This window comes from Notamacropus eugenii, chromosome 2 (genome assembly GCF_028372415.1).
Source record: "Notamacropus eugenii isolate mMacEug1 chromosome 2, mMacEug1.pri_v2, whole genome shotgun sequence".
NCBI classification, from domain to species: domain Eukaryota; kingdom Metazoa; phylum Chordata; class Mammalia; order Diprotodontia; family Macropodidae; genus Notamacropus; species Notamacropus eugenii.
The window spans coordinates 519,527,050-519,549,604 of record NC_092873.1 but is presented as its reverse complement, the minus strand read 5'-3'; the positions used below and the strand labels follow the sequence as shown (position 1 = coordinate 519,549,604).

At 38.5% G+C, this 22,555-nt stretch overlaps 1 protein-coding gene across 14 annotated transcripts in view; it reads right to left on the bottom strand.

Moving 5' to 3' along the window:
- FGGY (FGGY carbohydrate kinase domain containing) overlaps positions 1 to 22,555 on the bottom strand; it is a 537,121-nt gene that overhangs the window by 457,393 nt on the left and 57,173 nt on the right. For all 14 annotated transcript variants that reach the window (XM_072649657.1, XM_072649652.1, XM_072649650.1 and 11 more), the window contains one exon: positions 215 to 303. In XM_072649657.1, coding sequence (XP_072505758.1) covers positions 215 to 303 — 89 coding nt within the window. The remainder of the gene's footprint in view (positions 1 to 214; positions 304 to 22,555) is intronic.

Genomic DNA, 22,555 nt, shown 5'->3' with positions numbered 1-22,555 from the left:
CAGAACAGTTGTGCTGGGGTAGGAGCAGTGGAAGCTATAAGATAGTTTCAAGATGTTTCAAGTATGTGAAATCACATACAGATGTCCAAATAGTACGTCCAGTCAAAAGGAATTTTAAAAGTCATATCAGCATGAATCTGTACCTACACACAGACATTTTCTTGGGCAGGAGAATGGATGAGAACAAACAGGATACAACTTGCAATTCACCTACCTGGCTATGACACCAGTTGCCTTCCATGATAAGAAGTCAGGCAGATCAAAAAAGTGTCCCACCTTATCCCAGCAAGACTTTCTCAAGTTCTGCAAAATGAAATGTACATTAGGATCAATTAGGAATCCTTTTCACCACCACCAGCCCCCGCCCCCAACCATATTTAATTGTGGCTCAAAATCATTAAGCCCAGTCCAAAAATGCCAATGAAAACATATTCAAGCTGAGGTGGGAGAAGAGAGAGATTAACTCCATCACATTCCTTTGGGGGAAAATTAGTAAGCAATCATTAATAATACTTCTAAGTATTTTTTCTCTCCCTTCAACCAAAGTGAGTCAAAGCACTCTGTTTTTGAGACAGTATATACTTGATCTTCCTGGTGAAGGAACCATGAAGATAGAGAGTAAGGCATTTAATGAAAATAATGTTTCAACCCCTAACAACTGTGGGCCAGAGAGGGAGGTCCACAAAAATAAAGGACATCAGACTGAAGCTATCCTGTTCTATAAATGTCTACATATACCAGCTCACCCAAAAGAAAAGCAAAAACATGCTCATCATCCTCAAGGAGCTTACTATCAAGATCAAAATTAGCTGTGCTTGATTGATTTTCAACAATCACAAAACCAAAAAAATGTATCTGGCAAGCTAACATAGACTTTGCCCATATTGAAACTCCCTCCCTTTTTATGTCCCTCTTAACTGATTCCATTTCCTTCTATTGCTTTCACATCACCATTAGACATCTGGTTACAGTAAGAACAGGAAGAACTTCCCAAAACATGGGTTCCCATAAAAAAGGCAAACTGAATGAAAGAGAAGGAGAAAGAAAAGAGAAAGACTTTCTGGGCAGGAAGGACAGTACAAAAATATCACACAGGCAATTGAAATCCAAGATAAATGAGAAACTGGTAAGCATGCAGTAGGCACTTCAAAAAGTTCAAATTGCAATGCCTGAACAAAATACACCCCAGAGCCCTGGAAAGAATGGCACTGTTTACTGCTAAGGTCCTGAATGTCATTTTTTTAAATAAATTTTTGTCCTGAAATTATTCTTTTTTAAAAATTTTTTTAAAATAATTATTTTATTTGTTTTCAGTGTCCTATAATCACTTCCACATATCTTAGGGTTTCCCCTCCCTCTCCTTTCCCCCTCCCTCACCACTCCCTCTCTGAGACAGCATGCAATCTTATATAGGTTCTACACATACATTCTTATTAAATATAATTTCACCATAGTCATGTTGAATAGAAGAATTAAAATGAATTGGAGAAACCATAAAACAAAACTAAAGAAAATATAACACAAAAGAAAATGATCTGCTTCATTCTGCAATCCAATTCTATGGTTCTTTCTCTGGATGTGGAAGGCGTTTTGCCTCAAAAGTCCATTGGGAATTTTTTAGGTCCTTGCATTGCTATGAAGTACTAAGTCTACCAGAAAAATTCCTCACACACTGTGGTTGTTGTTGTGTACAAAGTTCTCCTGGTTCTGCTCTTTTCACTCAGCATCAGTTCATATAAGTCTTTCCAGGTCTCTCTGAAGTCTTCCTGTTCATCATTTCTCATAGCACAATAGTATTCCATTACATTCATATACCACAACTTATTCAGTCATTCCCCAATTGATGGGCATCCCCTTGATTTCCAGTTTTGGGCCACCACAAAGAGAGCTACTATAGATATTTCCATACATGTGGGACTCTTTTCCATTTTTATGATCTCATTGGAATGCAGTCTTATAAGAGATATTGCTGGGTCAAAGGGAATACACATTTTTGTAGCCCTTTGGGTATAGTTCCAAATTCTTCTCCAGAATGCTTGGATCAGGTCACAGCTCCACCAACAATGAATTAGTGTTCCAACTCTCCCACATCTTCTCCAACATTTATCATCTTCCTGTTTTGTCATGTTAGCCAATCTGGTAGGTGTGATGTGGTACCTCAGAGTTGTTTTGATTTGCATCTCTCTAATCAATAGTGATTTAGAGTATTTTTTTCATGTGACTATTGATAGCTTTAATTTCTTCAGAATGTAATTTTTTAAAAATTAAGTTAAGCAAGATTTCTACAGTTCAAAGATAGGTAGAAATGTTCTTGATTTTCATTTGGAAAGGAAAGTTGGTCAATGAGTCAGTATTTGACTTGAAATTCTTCCTTGACACTTACTAGCTATATCAATTTCTTTACCTGTAAAATGGGAAGGAGAGTAGATCTAATGATCTCTGAGGTCTCCTTCCAACTCTAAATCTATAATGTTATGACTAAAACTGGATTGATAGAAACTTAGAGGGAGATCCCCAACAAAATGCAATAAAAAGACCTAATGTTCTATTCACAATTTTGGATGGCACACAATATTTCTGCAGATTGCCCAACACTGGGAGGGATCAGTAACAGATTGGATGACAGAATAGATATCCATTCACAAAGAACATGAAAAATTAGAACAATGAGGCAAACATAATATGAAATTTAATGTAGATATCATTTGGGCTTAAATAATCAATTTCATGAAAATAGGTTTAAAAAAAGGTAAACTTAATTGAATCAATATAACACAGCTAACAGAAAAGTTCCTGCCATCCTTGGCTGAATTAAGAGAGAAAGTTATGGCAAATCAACAGCACATTAAAAAGCAGAGATATTGCCTTGCTCACAACTGCCCATATAACCAAAGCTAGAGTTCTTCTAGGAGAAATATATGGCTGTGAGAGTTGGATTATACAGCGAGCAAGAGCACTGTAGAATCAAATCAACACAATCAAATTGTGTTCCTAGAGATGACTTTTGAGAGTTTCTTAGATACCAAAGATGTCAAATCAATCAATACTTAAAGAAAATAATTCAGGTTATTCACTGGGAGGTCAAATACTGAAGCTGAAGCTTAACTATGTAGGTCACACAATGAGAAGATGGAAATTATTGAAAAAGATGCTGATGTTGAGAAAGATGAAAGACAAAAGGAAAAGACAGCAGAAGATGACATGGATAAGAAAGTGTCATGGAAGCAACAAACATGAACTTGGCCAGACTTTGAGAGATAGCAGAGGATAAAAGGGACTGGCGTGCTATGGTTCAAGAAGAATTAGAAATGACTGACTGAATGACCAACAAGGTTCAGAATGAGAACAGTAATATTTCTATTTGTTGACCTGATTAGGTCTGGAGTGCTTTGCTTGGGTCTTGGCATGATTTTGGAAGGACACTGATAAGCTGGATAACATCCAGAGCTAGGGTGGTGATGTCCCTAAAGATCATGCCATGGGAGGGTTGACTGAAGGAACTGGAGATACTTAACCTAGAGAGTTGAAATGGATAGGACAGTTGTCTGCAAGGTTTTGGAAAAGCCAGTGTGGGAAATGGGAAGAGATTAAGTGTTCAGATTGATCCCAGAGGTCAGAATCAAAAACAATGGATGCAAAATGGAAAAGAGGCAAATTGAAGATTGGTATGAGAAAACAAACTACCCAACCAGCTAATTACAAAGGCTGTCTCAAAGTGGTACAGGTTGCCTTGGCAAGTGAATTTCTAGTCCCTGGAGGGCTTTAGGCAAAGGCTGAATGACCATTTGTCAGGTGCCATAGTGAGAGCTCATTTTCATGTATTTCAGGCTGTGAGCTCAAGGCCTAATTTGAATTCTGTAAGTCTGAATCCCTGTTCAGTTATTATTGGGCCTGCTAAATCAATGAGAATTTTTCCAAGTTCAGAGAGTCTATGACCCACTGTCTCATTTTAAATAAGCCAAATCTCATCTTCTTATGTGTTGTTTTTCTTGAAGGTGGTGGTGGTGGGGCGGAGGCATATATGGGAAAAGACACAGATAGAAAGAAAATAGGAAGATACCAGATAAAAGATAGAGAGAAAGGTAGACAGACAGAAATAAGAAGGAAGGAAAGGAGGGAGTGAAGAAGGGAGAGAGGAAGGGAGAGAGGGATAGAGGAAGGAAGGAAGGAAGGAAGGAAGGAAGGAAGGAAGGAAGGAAGGAAGGAAGGAAGGAAGGAAGGAAGGAAGGAAAGAAGGAAGGAAGGAAAGAAGGAAGGAAGGAAGGAAGGAAGGAAGGAAGGAAGGAAGGAAGGAAGGAAGGAAGGAAGGAAGGAAGGAAGGAAGGAGAGAGGGAGGAAAAATGACAGAGAGGGAAGAGAGACAGAGAGGAGAAAGAAAATGTAATGAAAGAAAAGCAGGAGTGGGGAGGGAGTGAATGCTCCCTGGAGCCTGGGTTAATTTCTCCAGAAATGCTGACAGACCATATGTGAGTGATCCCATGCTGTTTTTTTTTTTTTTGGATGGAGTCCATGATTTTCAAGTGCTTTGTCATCAAAAGCTTGACTGGCCAAAAGTCTACCAGGCTCCACTGATGTATATTTTAGCTCTGGACAGCCCACAGGGCAGCAGTCCATAACAGCACCCTCTGGCCAACAGAGGAGAGAGCTCTGAGCAATCACACCTCACTGAAGTCTAGCCTGAGTGCTCCCTCACTTGTACTAGGGTACAGCACCCCACGCTATCCAAGGAGGGAAAGAGGACTGTGAACCTGCTTTAAAAAATGTGCCCCTTATAGTTCTGTTTAATCAGTTCAACAGGCCTTAAGGACCTACTGTGTGCTGGGCACTGTGATAAGTGATGGAGATACAAATATAATGAATGAAGAATCCCCAATCTAGAGGAGCTCACGTTTTAAAAGGAAAAGCCACATGTAAGTACATAAGCATGCACAGTAAAAAATAAATAAAAGAACTAAAATCCAATTGCAAACAATCATCCAAGATTAATCTTTCCCCCCTCTTTCCCAAAATAAAAGCCCCAATTATTTAGGCTCCAAAGATCTGTGACCTGGGATGCAAGCTATCTGCTTCCCAATGCCAGTCCTGGAGCTACTCAAATCCCAAGGGCTTGGAATGAATCAAAAGGATGGAAGGTTCAAAGAACCGCATCCATTATTTGATAAAACCTCAGCATTTCTCAGGAGTAGCATATCACTCAAAACAAACCAGCTGCAGAGTTCAGCGGAGGGTGGAGAGAAAGCTGGGCAGCCACAAACATCTGAGCAAGCCAGGAGCCATCATGTCCTGCTCAGGGCAGACCGCCTCTTTGGCCCTCTCTTTCCCCTCCTCATAAGGGATCGATAGTTTTTTGAGGAAAGGTGGTAGGGTGTGGGGGGTGTTCTGCAGTCTAACCCATCCTCGCTGCTGCTATAACACTGGGGGGATAAGTAAAGAAAGGATGAGGCAGGTGAGCATTCATGCAGTCTGGGTCCCCTTTTCTAAAGCCTCCCCCACTGGGGAGGGGCATTGAAGCTTACAGAAATCAAGGAAGCAGGAGTCATTCCCGGGGTGCTTCAATATTTGATTATTAATTGCAAGGGAATGATAACTGGGCTGTTCATGTGATAAGGAAGACAGAATGAATGAAATAGAGTGAAGTGTTTTCTCCCCTTAATTCCCTACTTGATAAATGAATCCCTGAAGATTTTTAAGAGATTGTTTTCTAGCAAGACTTTTGAAAAGGACAGACAACCACAAGGAAAGGAGAGACCTTGTCCTCAATTGAAGTTCAAAGCCTGAAACTGGAAAAGTGATAAAAAAAGAAAAACAAACAAACCAACAAAAACCAGCTTGACCAGCAGTTTACAAAGGAAAAAAATATATGTCCAAATGGTAATCATTCAAAGCACAGTGATGCTGAGGAGCCAAAGTGGTGAGAATCCCCAGAAGACACTTATTCCAGTGAAGACGCTTCTGGACTGTTTCATCTCCAGCTACAGGAGATAAAGTGTTTCAGTGCCATATTGGGCAGCAAGGTAACTATTTTCCCTCATTCCCTCCAGTATTTGTCACTTCTCATAGGTAGTGAGGTAGTACCTCAGAGTTCTTTTAATTAGCATTTCTTTTATCAATAGTGATTTAGAGTATTACAAAGAGGTAATTATCAAAACAATCTGGTAGTGGCTGAGAAATAGAGTTCGGGATCACTGGAATAGATTGGGTACACAATCCACAGTAGTAAATGGCCATAGTAACCTAGTGTTAGATAAACCCAAAGATACAGGCTTTTGGAACAAGATTGCTATCATGGCAGAAAAGGGAAATAACAAATATTTGGAGAGATGTGGAAAAATTGGTACACTAAAGGATTCTTGGTGGAGCTGTGAACTGCCTTAATCATTCTGGAGAGTAATTTGAAACTATGCCCAAAGGACAATAAAATTATGCATTCCCTTTGATCCAGCAATACCAGTACCAGGTCTGTATCCCAAAAAGCTAAAAGGAAAAGGACTATATGTATAAAAATATTTATAGAAGCTCTTTTCATGGTGATAAAGAATTAGAAACTGAGGAGATGCCAGTCACTCAGGGAACAGCTGAATAAATTGTGATCTATGATTGTGATGGAACACTACTGAGCTAGAAAAAGAAATGACAGGGGTGGGTATGCTTTCAGACTTATATGAACTGATGCAAAGTGAAGTGAGCTCAACAAGAAGAACATTATATATGGTAACCAATATTGTATGACCATCAACCATGAAAGACTTAGTTATTCCAAACAATGCAGTGATCCAAGACAATTCCAAAGGACTTAAAATGAAAAAATTCTGTCCTCCACCAGGAAAAGAACTGATAGAGTTTGAATGCAGATCAAAGCATTATATATTAGAGACACACACATATATACACATATGTATATGTGTGCGATATATATATATTTTATATATATGCATATATATCATATTTATATATGGTCTGTTTTCTTTTGTAACATGTATAAAATAGAAATATGTTTTGCATGACTTCATATGAACAGTCTGTATCAAATTGTTAAATTGTTTCCCTTCTCAAGGAGGAGAAAGTGGAGGGAGAGAAGTTTAGCATTTGGAACTCAAAATTTTAAAAAATCTCCTAAAATTGTTATATGTAATTGAGAATTATTTAATAATACAAAAATGTTAGGGAAATATTGCTTTAAAGCATTGTTCATATGACTATACATATATTTGGTTTCTTCTTTTTAAAAATCAGTAATTTATTAATTGAACAATGACTTATTTTTATAATCTTGACTCAGTTTCCTACATTTTTTTAAATGTGGTCTTTATCAGAGAAAAATGCTATAAAAACTTTTTCGTATTACTTAATTCTCTATGGTACATTTTAGTAAAATGAAGTCTCCCTGATTATTTCTTTTAACTAGGTCTTTTTATTCTTTTGCAGGACCTGTGCTAAACACTAGGAATGCAAAGACTAAAACAGACCCGGCCCCCAAGAAGCTTCCAATCTCTAGGAGACACCACATGCAAACAACTATTTACAAACAAGATGCAGATGGGATACCTTGGAGACAATCTCAGAGGGACTGGGAAAGAGTTCTTGAGGAAGATGGAATCTTATTTATTAATTTTTTCAACCAAAGTAAAACCAAGATGGAATTTTAGCTGATCTTTGGATAAAGCCTGGGAAGTCAGCAGGAGATGGAAGTGAGAAGGGAGAGTATTCCATGCATGGGGGAACACCAGTGAAAATGTCCAGTGAGAGCATGGCACAGAGATAAGACCAGTGTCCCTTGATTGTAAAATATGTGGAGCGGTAAAAGGTATTGAAAGACTGGAAAGTTAAGAGTTTAAGAAGGGTTTTTTAGAAACCAAACATGCTTTCTATTTAATTACAGAGCCAAGTAGGATGCCATAGAGTTTATTGGATTAAGGGGTAACATATTGTTCCCTTTATTAGAATGTAAGTTCATTGCAAATTTTGTTTTTCATTTTTTTTTGTACTTGAATCCCCACAACCCCTGGCCCATAGATGCTGATTAATAAATGCTTGTTGATTGATTGATTGATTGATTTGCATCCCCTCTAGAGACCACAGAGATACAATGCTAGACTTGACCTCTGAAAGACCTGAGTCCAAATCCTGCCTCAAACATTTTCTAGTTGTGTGAGCTAAGGAAACTCATTTATCTTCTTTCATTTTTAGTTTCTTCATCAATAAAATGGGGAAAATGATGCCACCTATCTCACAAGGTTGTTGGGAGAATGGAATGAGACGATCTACATAAAGGATTTACAATGGTTAAAGCATTCTGTAAGTGTAAGTTCTAGATATTATTGTTATCATAAATGATTGCTGATTTGAATTATCTTGACAATGTCTCAAAGTAGAGCACGATTACAAAAGATGACCTGTGTCACCATTCACTGATTTTAGACTTCCTAAGGGGGTGAAAAGCTCATTTCCCCCTGAAAGGCAGCAGAAGGGCCAACATCTCATAATTTTTGACCATAGCTTATCTCTCTGTTAAATTATTGGGTCCTCTGATGGGACAGAGTCAAACCCATGAGGCCTTGGGGCAGCCCCAAAAGACCGTGAAGAAATACACTGTCAGAAAGTCAGCAAGTCAATCAGCATCTATTAAGAGCTCACAGTTATACAGCATTTTAAGGCTTACAAAACAAAGGCAAGTGCATAGAATGCAGGATTTGGAGTCAAGAACACCCTGAGTTTGAACACATCTTCAAACATTTACTAGCTGTGTGACTCTATGTCTCTAGGTCTTAGTTCTTCATCTTTAAAATTTGTTAATGGGAAAATGTGGGATAATAAATAAATGGGATGAAATGGGAAAATAATCATACCTACTTCTGAGGGTTGTTGTGAGGATCAAATGTGATGATATTTGTAAAGTACCTTTCAAATCTTAAATCTCTCTCCAAAGACTAGTTTTAATGAGAATGAGAATGATGCACTTACTATGTTCCAGGCGCTCTTCTAAATACTGGTGATATCAAGCCCACAAGCATTTATTAAGTGCCTACTGTATACCATTCTAGGCACTGGGGATACAAAGAAAGGAAAAAATGTCTCTCCTCTCAAGGGGCACACAGTCTAGGCACATATAAGATTTATACAGGCTAAATTAATTCAAACTCATTGAGTAAATGAGAAGTAAGAAAAAGCTCTGTCCCAGCCTCATTTCCCAGAGAGCAGGTTTGTGTCTGTTCTCTAGAGGGTTACAGAGTGAAGAAGGATCCTGGCCAAGGAGACTGCCAGGAAGACAAATCTCTCTTGTCTGGGGTGAGCAGGTCCTTTGGAGGGGTTTCATTTTAATTGGCAAATGGATTCATTCACTTCCTGGCCTGGCTGGCTAGGTTGCTGCTGAGTCCAGGGAATGTCTGCCATACTCCATTCAAGAGGGGGCTGCTGGGCCAAGAGACAGGAAATGATTTCGGGGATATTTTCTGATGAAATGGGCTGGATGCTGTCCTAGCAGCTTCCATCCATTGATGCCCCTTATATTCTCTGCCCAAAGTCAATTACCTTGGCTCCTCTTTCTTAGATACATTTCTTCATAACACTTAATGGAAGCCATTCATGATTCACCATCCTAGTCTGCAGTGAGGAGTCTGTTGAAATGACCACCTCTTTGCTATTTGCCTCAGATGAGAAAAGCCCAGATGTCAAAGACTCACAGAATTTGAGAGCCGGATTTGTGGACAATGGTCATCTGGGTCAACTCATGCACAAAAGGGATCCCCCAGGAATGATTATCCATCCTCTTCTTGAAAGCCCTCCCCCCACCAAGGAAGGGAACAGACTATCCAGACAACTTATCCAGGATAGCTCTCACTCATAGAAAGTTTTGCCTTCATCAAGCTTAAATTGCCTTCTTTTAAATTTCCACCAAGGCCAAGGATGAATAATGAATATTTCCCTTTGCACCGAATCTAAGTAGAGGGAATTGGTATCACAACGGAGAGAGTGCTGGTCCTGGAGTCAGGAAGACCCAATTTCAAATCTGACCTTAGACAGATTAACTCTGAGACACTGGGTAGATTACAACTTCTGTTTGCTTCAGTTTCCTCAACTATAAAATGGAGGAGGTGATGACACCCACCTTGCAAGGTTGCTGTGAGGATCAAATGTAATATTTGTGAGAAGGACTCAGCATAGTGCCAGGAACATAGTGAGAATGACATAAATGCTCATTTTGCTACCTTCCTCCATAGGTTCCTATTAAATGTTCAGCGATCACAGTCCATAACATTCATGAATTGTAGAAGAAAATTGTGCTAAAATTTGCCTCAGTCCTGTCCTTGGTGAGGTGGAGAATTGTTGATGAGGAATGTTGCCTCTATCGCAGACATAGCTGATATTTTGATTAGTTGTTCTTTGCTTTAGGAGAAGGTTCCTCAGGGAGTGGAGGGAGATTTATCCCAAAATGATTGTGTTATAACCAAAAAATGCATAAAGAACATCCTCATATTTTTTTTAAAGAGGGGACAAGAGAAAATATTCCTCCTTCGAACATCGAGGCTGATGCCTTATTCAAAGGACTGAACTATCCTAGAGACGAGGCAAGTACTTTTATCTGTGGAATAATGAGTAGAGGAATAGATTTAGAATCATGATATACTGAGTTCAAATTTTATCTTTGATACTCACAAATGATGTCACAGTAAGCAGTCATTTAACCTCTTTAAACTTTAGTTTCCTCATATGTCGAAATTTGATAGCAACCCTTCCTTGAAGGGTTGTGATTATGAAATAAAATGATGTCTATAAAGAGTGAAATAATCATGAATTATTATTTATTATTATTATCTCCTAGCATGTGGTCTCTTAAAATTTTTGCTTTAAATAGTATTTTATTTTTCCCACAATTACAAATCAAGAAAGATTTTAGCATTAATTTTTACAAGATTTTGAGTTCTAAATTTGCTTCCTCCTTCCCCTCCCTTCCCTTCTTCTGAAAATAGGCAGTTTGACATAGTTTATAGATACACTATCATGTAAAATATAGTTCCATATTAATAATGGTTGTGAAAGAAGAAACAAATCAAAAGTAAAAAAGACATGAGAATATGGAATGTGATCTTAATAGGATGAGATGAAGTGAAAAGGACTGTGGCAAAGATAACTTGATAAGTTGGGCATCGGATCCTAGTTCTACTACTTGCTACCCAGTGGTCTGGTGTTCAAAAAATCTGATGACCCTAGATACCAGAGTAAGGACTCAATATTTTTGGGGGGAGTGGAATTTTGGGGAAACTAAAAAGCAGTCTGAGAGAAATTAGGTATAAACCAACATTTCATACCATACACCAAGGTAAGCTCCAAACGGATATATTAGTTAGACAGATAGGATAATTAAACTAAACAATTAGAAGATCAAAGAAGAAATGACCTTTAAGATCTATGAATAGAAGAAAAGTTCATGACCAAACAAGAGCAAGACATGTACGAGAGAAAATATGTAGAATTTTGTTTATATAAAAATTTTAAAGTGTTGAGTTTACTTAGGCAGAAATAAAACCAATTTAACTAAAATTACAATGGAAGGATGTAACTGCGGGGTGGGGGGGGGGAAGGAGAATTGCAATAAGCTTCTCTATGAAAGGTTTCATTTTCCAAACTATATAAGTAACTGATCCAAATTTATAAGAACAAGAACAATTCCCCAGTAGTTAAATGGCCAACAGATATGAATAGGAAGTTTTAAAGGAAGAAATCAGATAGATAGATAGATAGATAGATAGATAGATAGATAGATAGATAGATAGATAGATAGATAGATAGATAGATAGATAGATGAAATATGCTCCAAATATGAAATATGATAGACGAAAAATGCTCCAAATCACCAAGAATTATAGAAATGAAAATTAAATCATCTTAGGGGACAATTTTATACTTTTCATCTTTAAAAGGAAGAAAAAAACTTGAAAATGGTAATTACTGAAGAGCAACACAGAAATAAGCACATGGATACGTTGTTGATGGTGTTGTAAATTTGTCCAGACATTCTAGACAGCAGTTTGGAATGCTGTCCAAGTAATCATCAAATTGTGCATGACCAGGCTATACTGCTGATACTTCATTTAGATTAAAGAGAAAAAGAAAAGGATCCATATGGAAACAAATCTTTAGAGCAGAGTTTTTGTTTATTTCTTTCTTTAGTAAAACTGGAAACCAAGTACTCATTTATAGGAAGGAAGGAAGGAAGGAAGGAAGGAAGGAAGGAAGGAAGGAAGGAAGGAAGGAAGGAAGGAAGGAAGGAAATAAAGAAAGATGAGAGAAAAGAAGGAAAACCAAAAAGAAGGGATGGCAAGCAAAGAAAAAACAGTTTTAAAGGTTACAGATTGATCTTATTATATGTTTAAAAGGAAAAGCAAAATACACAGTATTGACATTGGAAGTTTCTTGCACAATTCTTTTTTCTACTTTAATATATGTACAAATATATGCACATACATATATAAATCCGTTGTATTTTGTGTGTATTAATTTCAGAATTAAAAAAACAAAAAGAGAAAAATCAGCCTCAGTCTAGCTGGATTGGACCCACAGATCTGGTACTCTTTTACTTCCTGTATGACCTTGAAAGAGTCATTTTATTACTCCAGGCTGAAGTTTACTTAGTTTTGAAGAAAGAAGATCCGACTATGATTTTAAAGATCCTATCTAGTTCTAAATACTAAGCTTCCATCCACTGTTAATTCCTACAATTGTGTTTGAATTCCCTCATAAAAGGGTTTGCTGAGGTACAACATCACATTATAGGCTGTCCCTGTCCATCAGTCTTTTTTGTTACATAGAATAACATTGGAGGAGTAAGATTGACCCATGTTCTAGTTGAGACTATGTAGTTAGAAGCTCTGGGTAAGAACAGAGTTCCACTGTAGGAGGTAAGTCTTTGAATGACAGTAAGTTTTGGCATATGCTTGTATCTCCTTCTACTGGCTTTCTTCCAGTGGATTGAGCTCCATGAGTTTTAAAAGCATCAAAATTAAAAAGTGGCTTGTTATTGGTTTGGAAGTCCAAGAGCATCAGTGTTCTGGTGTGTCACTTCTCTTGGTTTGAGAGAGATGAGCAATATGCCCAAGCTATATTCCCCTGAGGAACTTTTCCTTTGTGGTCCTCAGTTTCATCATATGTAACATAAGACAGTTAAGCCAGATGACCTTCAAGGTCCCTTCTAGCTCTCATATCCTATACATTCACTATATTATGAATTAAGCAAATTCAGAAAAGAAGTATAATTGCTTTACTCAAAGTACATGTAAAATATTACTCAAGTATGAAGTACTTACAGCAAATATAGCTCTCTCCATGATCATCACCACTGAGAATGAGACAAGAGGGAAATACAGTAAGCAACAAGAATGCATGAAAATACTAGAGAGAGCTACACTCGAACTTACTTCTAGAGGATAAGAGGAGAGAGAAAAAGAGTTTAAAGAGAAAGAAAAGGAGAAAAAAGAAATGAAGACAAAAGAGAACAGAAGATAGAAAAAGGAAGGAGAATTTGAAAAGAGCAGAGAAGAAAGGAGAGAACGAGAATGAAAAGAAGAGGAAAAAATATGAGATGAGTTTAAGGAGAGGTAATAAAGAGTAAAACTATTAAATAAGTGACAAGGTAGAAGGGGCAAAGACCGGCATAAACCAACTCAAAGTGCTACATGCTCAGGAAGAGGAAAACATGCAGTGGGAAGGGTGGAAACAAGAGGACGGCTGCCCCTGCTCACCCGTCACATCTTTTCTCAGGGTGAATGAGCTCATCCATGATGTCATTGTCTCTGAGTCATCCCCCCACTGGAATCAGAGGTGGAAAAAGGCCTGTTAGGTCATCAGGTCCAGCCCTCCTGCGTACCAGGGGTCAAGGCAACAGTATATTCTCTGGGGCTTTGTCTTGTCCAGTCTAGTCCTGAAATGACTCAAACAATGAAGACTTCTACCTCAACCACTGGAAAATTTTAACCATTTACCTGCACAGCCAAAAATAACAGATGTGGGAGAATTATAGCTACCTTGTACCCAACCTTCAGGTCTAGACTTGATTCAATCTTTGGAATAAAATACCTGAAACAGTGCCTCCTTCCCTCTAGTTTCTCCCCTCTCCAATCCTTCCTTTTCAGAGCTGGCAATGAAGGAATAAATAAACGTTAAGTGACTACAATGTGCAAGAAACTGTGTGAAGCACTAGATTTACAAAAAAAGAAAAAGAAAAAAAAAGCAAAAGACAGTCCCTGACCTCTAGGATCTTATGGGGAAGACAACGTGAACAAGGGAATGACATAGTAGAACCTGTGTTTGGGTTTTTTTATAAATCACTTTAGTGATTGAATTGAAGCTGAATTGGGACAGAGAGACTTGAGGTGGGCAGACCTACCAAGAAGCTATTGCAGTAGTCCAGACAAGAACAGATGAGGAATCAATAAAAATTCATCAAAGAGGTCCATAACGAGAATGGGTGACTTCAGTGAGTGGTGAGTTCCACATCACTGGAGGCCTTCCAGAAGGGGCTAAGTGAATACTTTTTGGTGGTATATGCTTGTACCACTAATGGGCAAAAAAGTGTTCTTGACTAATTATTAGACATAACTGGCTAATCAAAGCAAGCTTATTGCTGTTTTGAAGATTTTGTTTTTAATTCTCTGGAATCTGTAATTTTTCAGGAATATCATTAGTATAGTGTGACTGAAAGTGGAGGACACAGATAAAAGAAATAAAGATGAGGGAAAAAAAACCCTAAAATCTGAGAACTAGATGAAGATCCTAGATTAAAAAAAAAAACAGGATGTTCAATATTAAACTGAGTGAACATGGGGCATACTGAGTTATGATTTACATGGAATCTCCATAGGAGAGACACCCCCACCCCCAGAGACAAAATCCATAGCAGATGCTGTAAGAGCAACTAATTTGACCCTATGCCCTCTTCAAAGGTTAAAGAGAATCTGGTCCTAACCTGGCAAGTCTTTGCACAAACCTTCCAAGGAGATGACCTGGCTTGATACAAGAGATAGGATTACATGTGTTTTCTTTTTGTGTGAGAGGAAAAATGAGATTTATGATTAAAATGGGGAAATAATATTTAGAATGGAAAAGGTCAGCAAGGAATAGTACAGCTGAGGTCCTTGTTCTTTATGAAGGTTTATATCCCCTTGCAAAGAACAATACAAGTCTAGGCAGATCCTTCAAAGTCCTCGGTTATTCTGGGGCAGAGAAAAAGGATAGTTTCATTCCTTAGCTCCTTCTCCCAAAGGTGGAAAGCCCTCCTGCCTTTGAAAATGAACCTAGCATTATTCCCCAATTGATAAATGGTCAGGATATGAATAGGTAGTTTTCTGATGAAGAAAACAAAACCATTTATCTACATCAGTAATGATTAGAGAAATGCAAATTAAAACAACCTCGAGATATCATCTTATGCCTACCAGATTGGCAAAAATGACTAAAGGGAAAAGCGACAAATGTTGGAGGGAATGTGGAAAAATCAGGATGCTAATTCATTGTTGCTAGAATTGTGAATTGATCCATTTCGGAGAGCAATCTGGAATTATGCCCAAAGAATTATTAAATTGCCTATACTCTTTGACCCAGTAATACCACTACTTGGTCTATTTCCAAAGATGATTAGGGAAAAAGGAAAAGAACCTATATGTTCCAAAATGTTCGTAGCAACCTTCTTTGTGGTGGTAGAGAACTGGAAATTGTATGGATGCTCACCAGTTGGGGAATGGCTGAACAAATTGTGGTATGATTGTGGTAGAGTACTACTGTGCTGTAAGAAATGATGAGCTTGATAATATTAGAAAAACATGGATAGAGGCACAAAATAATGAAGAGTAAAATAAGCAGATCATTGTATATGGTAACTGATATTGTTTAAAAAAAAACTTGGTGCCAATACGTTATTTTAATTCTTATAAATAACCAAATTAACTTCAAAAGACATAGATATGAAAGAAGACACTACTTGCAACTAGAGATAAATAGAAGTATGTATAGAATGATTTTATATTTATATATATGTGTGTGTATATTACATATATGTAAGTATTGTATGTGTGTGCATGTGTGTGTGCATGTGTGTCTAATGGTATCACCACCTCTAAAGAAGACTGAGGGAAGAAAAAAAAGAAATTTATATGACAGCTTTACTATATATTTAAAAGTAATAGCAACTTATACATAATAGATTGGCAATTTCATGTGCAATCTTTTTTATTATACTATGTTATAGAAATGCTTGCTTTATTATAAAAATTTAAAAGAAGAAAATCAACCCAGAATATGGAGGCTCACTGTTATGCCCCCTAAAGTAGAGCTGACACTGCCAATCCACTAGCTACGTCATCCTTAAGAAATCACTTCTTCTGGGCCTCTTTCAGACTCCTTATCTGTAGAGCCAGATGGAGGGGAAGGGAAGAGATTGATCAAGGTGACCACGAACAAGTCATGAGAACTCTGGGTCTCATTTTCCTCATTTCTAAATATTCAGTTAAGAGGCCTGTGAAGGAGAGAATGGTGGTAGGGAAATATTGTTGTTGTCGTGTTTGAACTTAGTTTTCAAAGAGGACCATGACAGCAGTGAAATGATGACATGACTTGCACTTGACTTTGTTTTGAGTGAGGGAGGTCTGTGCCAGGTCATCAGCCTCATTTTCTCCTCCTGAGCCATCTGGGTCCAATGACCAGCTATGACTCAGGATGACTAGAGATGGCCCAGGATACAATGGGAGATCTTGGCCTTTTAGGCTAAGGCTTTTTCAGGTACTCACTTAAAGTGAGTAATGCCCTTTCAGTGAACAGGCCTCTTAAAAGGTAGTCAGGGAGATGACCCCTTTAAGAGAAAAGAAAAATAATGATAAAGATAATAAATAATCACAAAGATAAATCATGCTGGGAGGGACAGGAGCCTCAGGTCTGTTGCTTAGAAGAGAAATTGTCACTATTGACATTCACTCTAAGCCAGGACGATCCAAAAACAGCCCTTGAGTGGAGGCTGGACAGGGACTCATTGCTGTTCAGTCCATGGGATTTAGAGGGCACTGGGTCTAAGGTTTTTAGGGGGGACAAGAAAGAGGGAAGAGAAGGGAAGGGAAAGGAAGGGAAGGAGAAGAGAAGAGTAGGGGAGGGGAGAGGAGGGAAGGGAAGGAGTAAAGTGAGGAAGGGAGAGGGTAGGGGGAGGGGAGGAAAAGAATTTAGTTAATGTCCCCCAAGTTAATTGGGCAATTTCCGGCCATCAAAATTTCCCTTCTGTTGGAGACGAGAAGGCCCCATTTAGGCAGCTTGGTCTACTCATAGGTTGTGTTCATATTTCATTTTTGAAGAAGATCATGACATCAGAGAAATCATGACATGACTTGCACTTGACTTTGTTTTGAGTCAGAGAGAGATGAATGTGGAGAAATGGGAAAATCTCTGAGAACCATTCCAGCTTTAAGTTCTATGCTCATATCTTAGAGAATCAAGAGAGTATCTTACAGTCCCTATATCCCATTATATTAATATGGTATCCTTCTATGTGCTAAATAACAACATAATATTCTATAGTAACGATAATCTATGTAGTCTAGTTGTCCTCTCCATATTCTTTAAACACTTTCAAAACTGGATGGAAACATGTTAAGTGATGCAAAACACACCACGGACCTCTGCTCCCCATTTTTTCATCTTAATCTCACATATGTTCTAGTTGAGACAGAGTAGTGGTACAGGGATAGATTGTGGGAGCTGGAGGGAGGAAGCTCAAATGCCACTTACTATGTGAGGTTTGTCCTGATTCTCCTGCTCCCTTCCATTCAATCCCCCGGCTACTAGTTCTGCCCCCTTTCATTACCTCCCATTAATCTTGTACATATTTTACGTATACTTACATTAATGAATGAAGAAGTTTTTATTAAATACTTCCTTTGTGTCAAGCAGCAGGGATACAAATACAAAAGTTAAAGCTGGTCTCCATCATCAAAGAGTTTACATTCTAATGGGGAAGAAAACATACACAGAAGAGTGATGGCCAGAGAGTAAAACTTTGGTCTGAAAAGTTATAGGAATGGTGAATAGGGCCACAGAGGAGCAGATTGACACATCCCATCCAGGAACAATGTCAGAATTGATTTTTATCATGGTTGATGTCTCCATAATTGAAGGCAGGGTGGACGGGTGAGGAAAGGATAAAGACAGGTAAGTATTGGCAAATTTGTGAAGAAGGCCAGAAAATAGGAGATAAAGTGAGATAGCATTGTAGAATAGAAAGATTCCAGGCTATGGAGTAGGAAGATATGGGTTCAAAGCCTACCTCTGATACGCCCCATGTTACCTTGGCCAAGTCATTCTACCTCAGTGAGCCTCAATTTCCTTATGTGTAAAATAAAAGGGTAAATTAGACCAGACAACTCTTTTTGTGTCATGAATTTCTTTAGCACGCTGGGGAAGTCTATAAACCCTATCTTAAAACAACATTCTTAAATGGATAAAATAAATGATATACATTACCAAGGAAACAAATTACATTGAAATAAGGATAATATTAAAAAAAGTTCACACATGTACAAAATTATTTATAACAGCTCTTTTTGTGGTAGGAAAGAATTGGAAATTGAGGGAATGACCATCATTTGAAGAATGGCCAAACAAGCTGTAGTATATGAATGTAATGGAATATTATTGTTCCATAAGAAAAAGCCTGGAAAGATTTACGTGAACTGATGCTGAGCGAAGTGAGAAGAACCAGGTGTACACTGTGCATAATAATGGCAACACTGTGTGATGATCAACCATGACTGACTTAGTTCTTCTCAGCAACACAATAATCAAAGATAATTCCAAAAGTTTCATGATGGAAAATGCTAAGAATGATGAAAGAATGATGGAGTCTGAATGCAGATTGAGGCAGACTATTCTCGCTTTTTTGTTGCTTTTTTTTTTCATTTTTGTGAGGTTCCCATTTTATTATGATTCTTCTTCCATAGCACTAATGTGGAAATATGCTTAACATGATTGTACATGTATGATGTATATCAGATTGCTTGCTGTCTTAGGAAAGGGCAAAGGAGGGAGAACAATTTGGAATTCAAAAATCTTATAATGTTGAAAGCTAAAGAATAAAAACAATGAGAAAGAAATTAAAACCAAGTTTAAGGATCCCATGTTTAGGACTCCTGGATACAATGGCCTCTGAGGTCCATTTCAGGTCTAGGCCTATGTGTTTATGATTGATTCTGAGCATGGCAGCTTGGCTTTTCCTGAAACTGATCCCAGAGAAGCAAACCACAATAGGGCGAGAGCGACCAGGGCAGGAATTTCTCCAAGGAGGAAATGTGCTGTACAAGCTTCATGAGCTTAGGGCTTCCCCTTCCCCCTTTCTTTTTGTCTTCATGTCCCTAGCCCTTAGCCCCATACCAGACACATGGTAGATGCACAATAAAAGCCCATGGACTGAGCGATTGGAATTTCTCCTCTGGTTTTATTGGTGGATGAAATTCTTTGAAAGAAACCCTTCTACCTGTTGCTACCTACCCTGTACCTTCAGTCAGAGAGCTACCCAGAGCCATGAGAAGTGGTAACCAGGGCCATATAGTTGTGGCAGGAAATGAACCTGGTCTTCCTCTCTCACTTTAACTATTAAGCTATGTTGCCTCTCTGAGTTTATTTTATATTTACTCATCTCTATATCCAACAAAATTCTCTGTTCCTCTGTTAAGGACTTCCTCAAGTACACAATCTAATGCATTTTTCTGGACATTGACTATATTTAGAAACCGATATCCCCCCACTCAATATCATTTCATACTGTCTTGAATGATCTTCACAGTATCCCAAGGGCTCAGTCATGTTTCTCAAACGGGACTGTGAAGTTGAGAAACAACATAATATAATGTAAAGAATACAAAGGTTTTAGTGAGGAAGACCTGGTGAAAAATGTAGTGAGGGTATCCTCTCATTCTAAAGATTCAAAACTGGGGCTCAAAGGGTTAACATAAGCTGCCCTAAGTCCCACAGCCTGTTAAGTGGTGACACTGAATATTCTGAATCCAAGTCATGATTTCCCTTTCCTGAAAACCTAACAGTAGTTTTAGTGGTCTCAAACATAAGAATGATTGGGGGGAAATGGTTAATAAGCATTTATTAAGCACCTACTCTGTGCCAGGCATCCTGCTAAGTATTTGAGATACAAAGAAATGCACCAGCAATTCCTGAACTCAGAGACCTTGAGTTCTAATGGAGAGTCCAGATCTGTAATCTTTGACTAAAGTAATATGGAGTATAGAGCAATATGGTGTATAGTTAGAGTAATATAGATATTCTAATGGAGAATATATATATATATATATATATATATACGCACACACACACATATATACATATGCATGTATGTGTGTATACAAACGTACACACACACACACACACACACACATATATATTCATTGTTGGACCACACATTAGTAGAGAGCTGTCTGGGGTATGGAAAGGTTAAGAGCCTTCTCTATAATCCCAAAGCTCTGACATCTAGTGTCCAAAGACAGAATTAGAAACCAGATCTTCCTTGACACCAAAGTTAGCCTTCTAACTACTATACCGTATTTCTATTTACAGTCACAGTTCCAAGAAATAGAAAAGAGATTACAGCTATTTTGCTTGGCCCCAGAAACAGAACTGGGAATAACGGATGTTCTCTCCTAACGTTTTTTCTCCCAACATATTCTCTACCAATATCAGCCAGATATGAAGCCCTGAAGAATGGATAGAACTTGCAAAGAGGCAAATTATATCTTAATGGAAGGTTGCAACTCAACAATTAGTAGTATGTTTCTCAGGAAGTGGTTTCCCCTTCCCTGGAGATGTACAGATGTGGCCGGGAACCATAGGTTTCAATTTAAGTCCAGGTTTGATTAAGTCCTCTGAGGTCCCTCACATTTCTTATTCTCCATGATTTTAGAGTCATTTAAATAGCCTTGACTAGAATAATATGAATATAGAACTGCTGGTACTGAAATGGGTACAAGACTGGAGACAGAATTCATGATGCTCAAATGTCTCTATGAACTTAGTGAATTAGAATTCTGTCCATAGGACAGATGCATCCCATCTGTGCCTCCTCTTTCTAACAGATTTTTGTCTCTTTCCTCCCCAAAGTTCACGATAGGGAGTCCATCCAACGTGATGGAAGCCTTCCTCTTGTTCACCTTACATTGCAAGGATCCCAGGAGACCACTCTGGCTGACTCCTTGTCATTCCTTACCCTTATCATGTGACGAGCCCACCACCTCTTCCTATTACACATTTTCCAGATGATATCTTTTACTCCCATTCTTCAACATTCCCTTCATGTCACAGCCTGCTCACACCCACCATGTACATATGGAAGCATTAAAATGGCCCATCCCACCTTTGCTTGATTCTGTATTTAGCAGTAGTGTATTTTCAGCAAACATCAAAATAGAACACAGTGAAAGGAAATTGGGTGGGTGGGCGGATGGAGTGAAGTATTATATAAGGAAGGTGAGTGAGAGGAGGCAAAACTGAACACCCACAAAAGAAAGATGCCAGGACAGAGAGAAGCATCACATGGCCTTTAGGGTTCATCTCTGTGGTAAAGAATGAAAGAACGAATTAACGAAGGTAATGGGGATGGTTAGCTAACACTAATAAGAAATAAGATCATAGATTTAGACCTGAAAGGGAGATCAGAAGTCATGTAGTCCAGAAATTCTTAACTTGGGATCCAGGAATCTTTAAAAATGTTTGGATAACTATTTCTCATCCCACAAATCCTATCTGGCCAAAGCCTGTCACTTTCATCTCTGCGGCATCTGTAATGATAATTTGAATTGGAAAATCTTTCCTATTCATTAATAGGTCCATTAAATCACCTGGAAGCCTAAGTCATGTGGTAGGAGGAGATTGCTGAACTGGCAGAACAGGAAGGGTGGGGCAGAACCAGGAGGAAGTGAGTGAGCATGGCCAGGGCAGAGAGTAGAGGACGCAGGCAGGTGAGGGCAGCAAGACTCACCGTTGTGAGTGTTTGCTTGGGAGAAGGACTTGGCTGAGGGAGGAGGCTTGGAATGGCTTTGCTCCCTACAGTGTTCATGTTTATTAACTTCTTTGTCACCATGACGTATTTGGTTTTTTGGTTCTGGGATTTGGCTTTCTGGTGTCTAAATAAATGTTTTTCTTCTGCCTTCTATATGGAGAGACTTTTATATTTTGTGATTGAGAACTACACTGACATATTCATAGTCACCACCAGTGCTGTGACTATTGCCTTGGCAATACAGCATCTCTCAAAGATGTCCCCTTCTCTCCTCTGACACAATCACTCTACTGGTGTAGCCCTCACCACCTCCCATCTGGTGAGTCTGCCTGTCTCAAGTCTCTCCCCACTCCAGTCCATCCTCTATTCAACTGTCAAATGAAGTACAGTCTGACCATGTCACCTCCCATTCAGTAAACTCCAATGACTTCCTCTCACCTCCAGGAGTAAATACAAAATCCTCTATTTGGCATTTGTTGTGGTTGTTGCTTGTACTTCATTCTCAAAGAGTACCATGGGATCAGA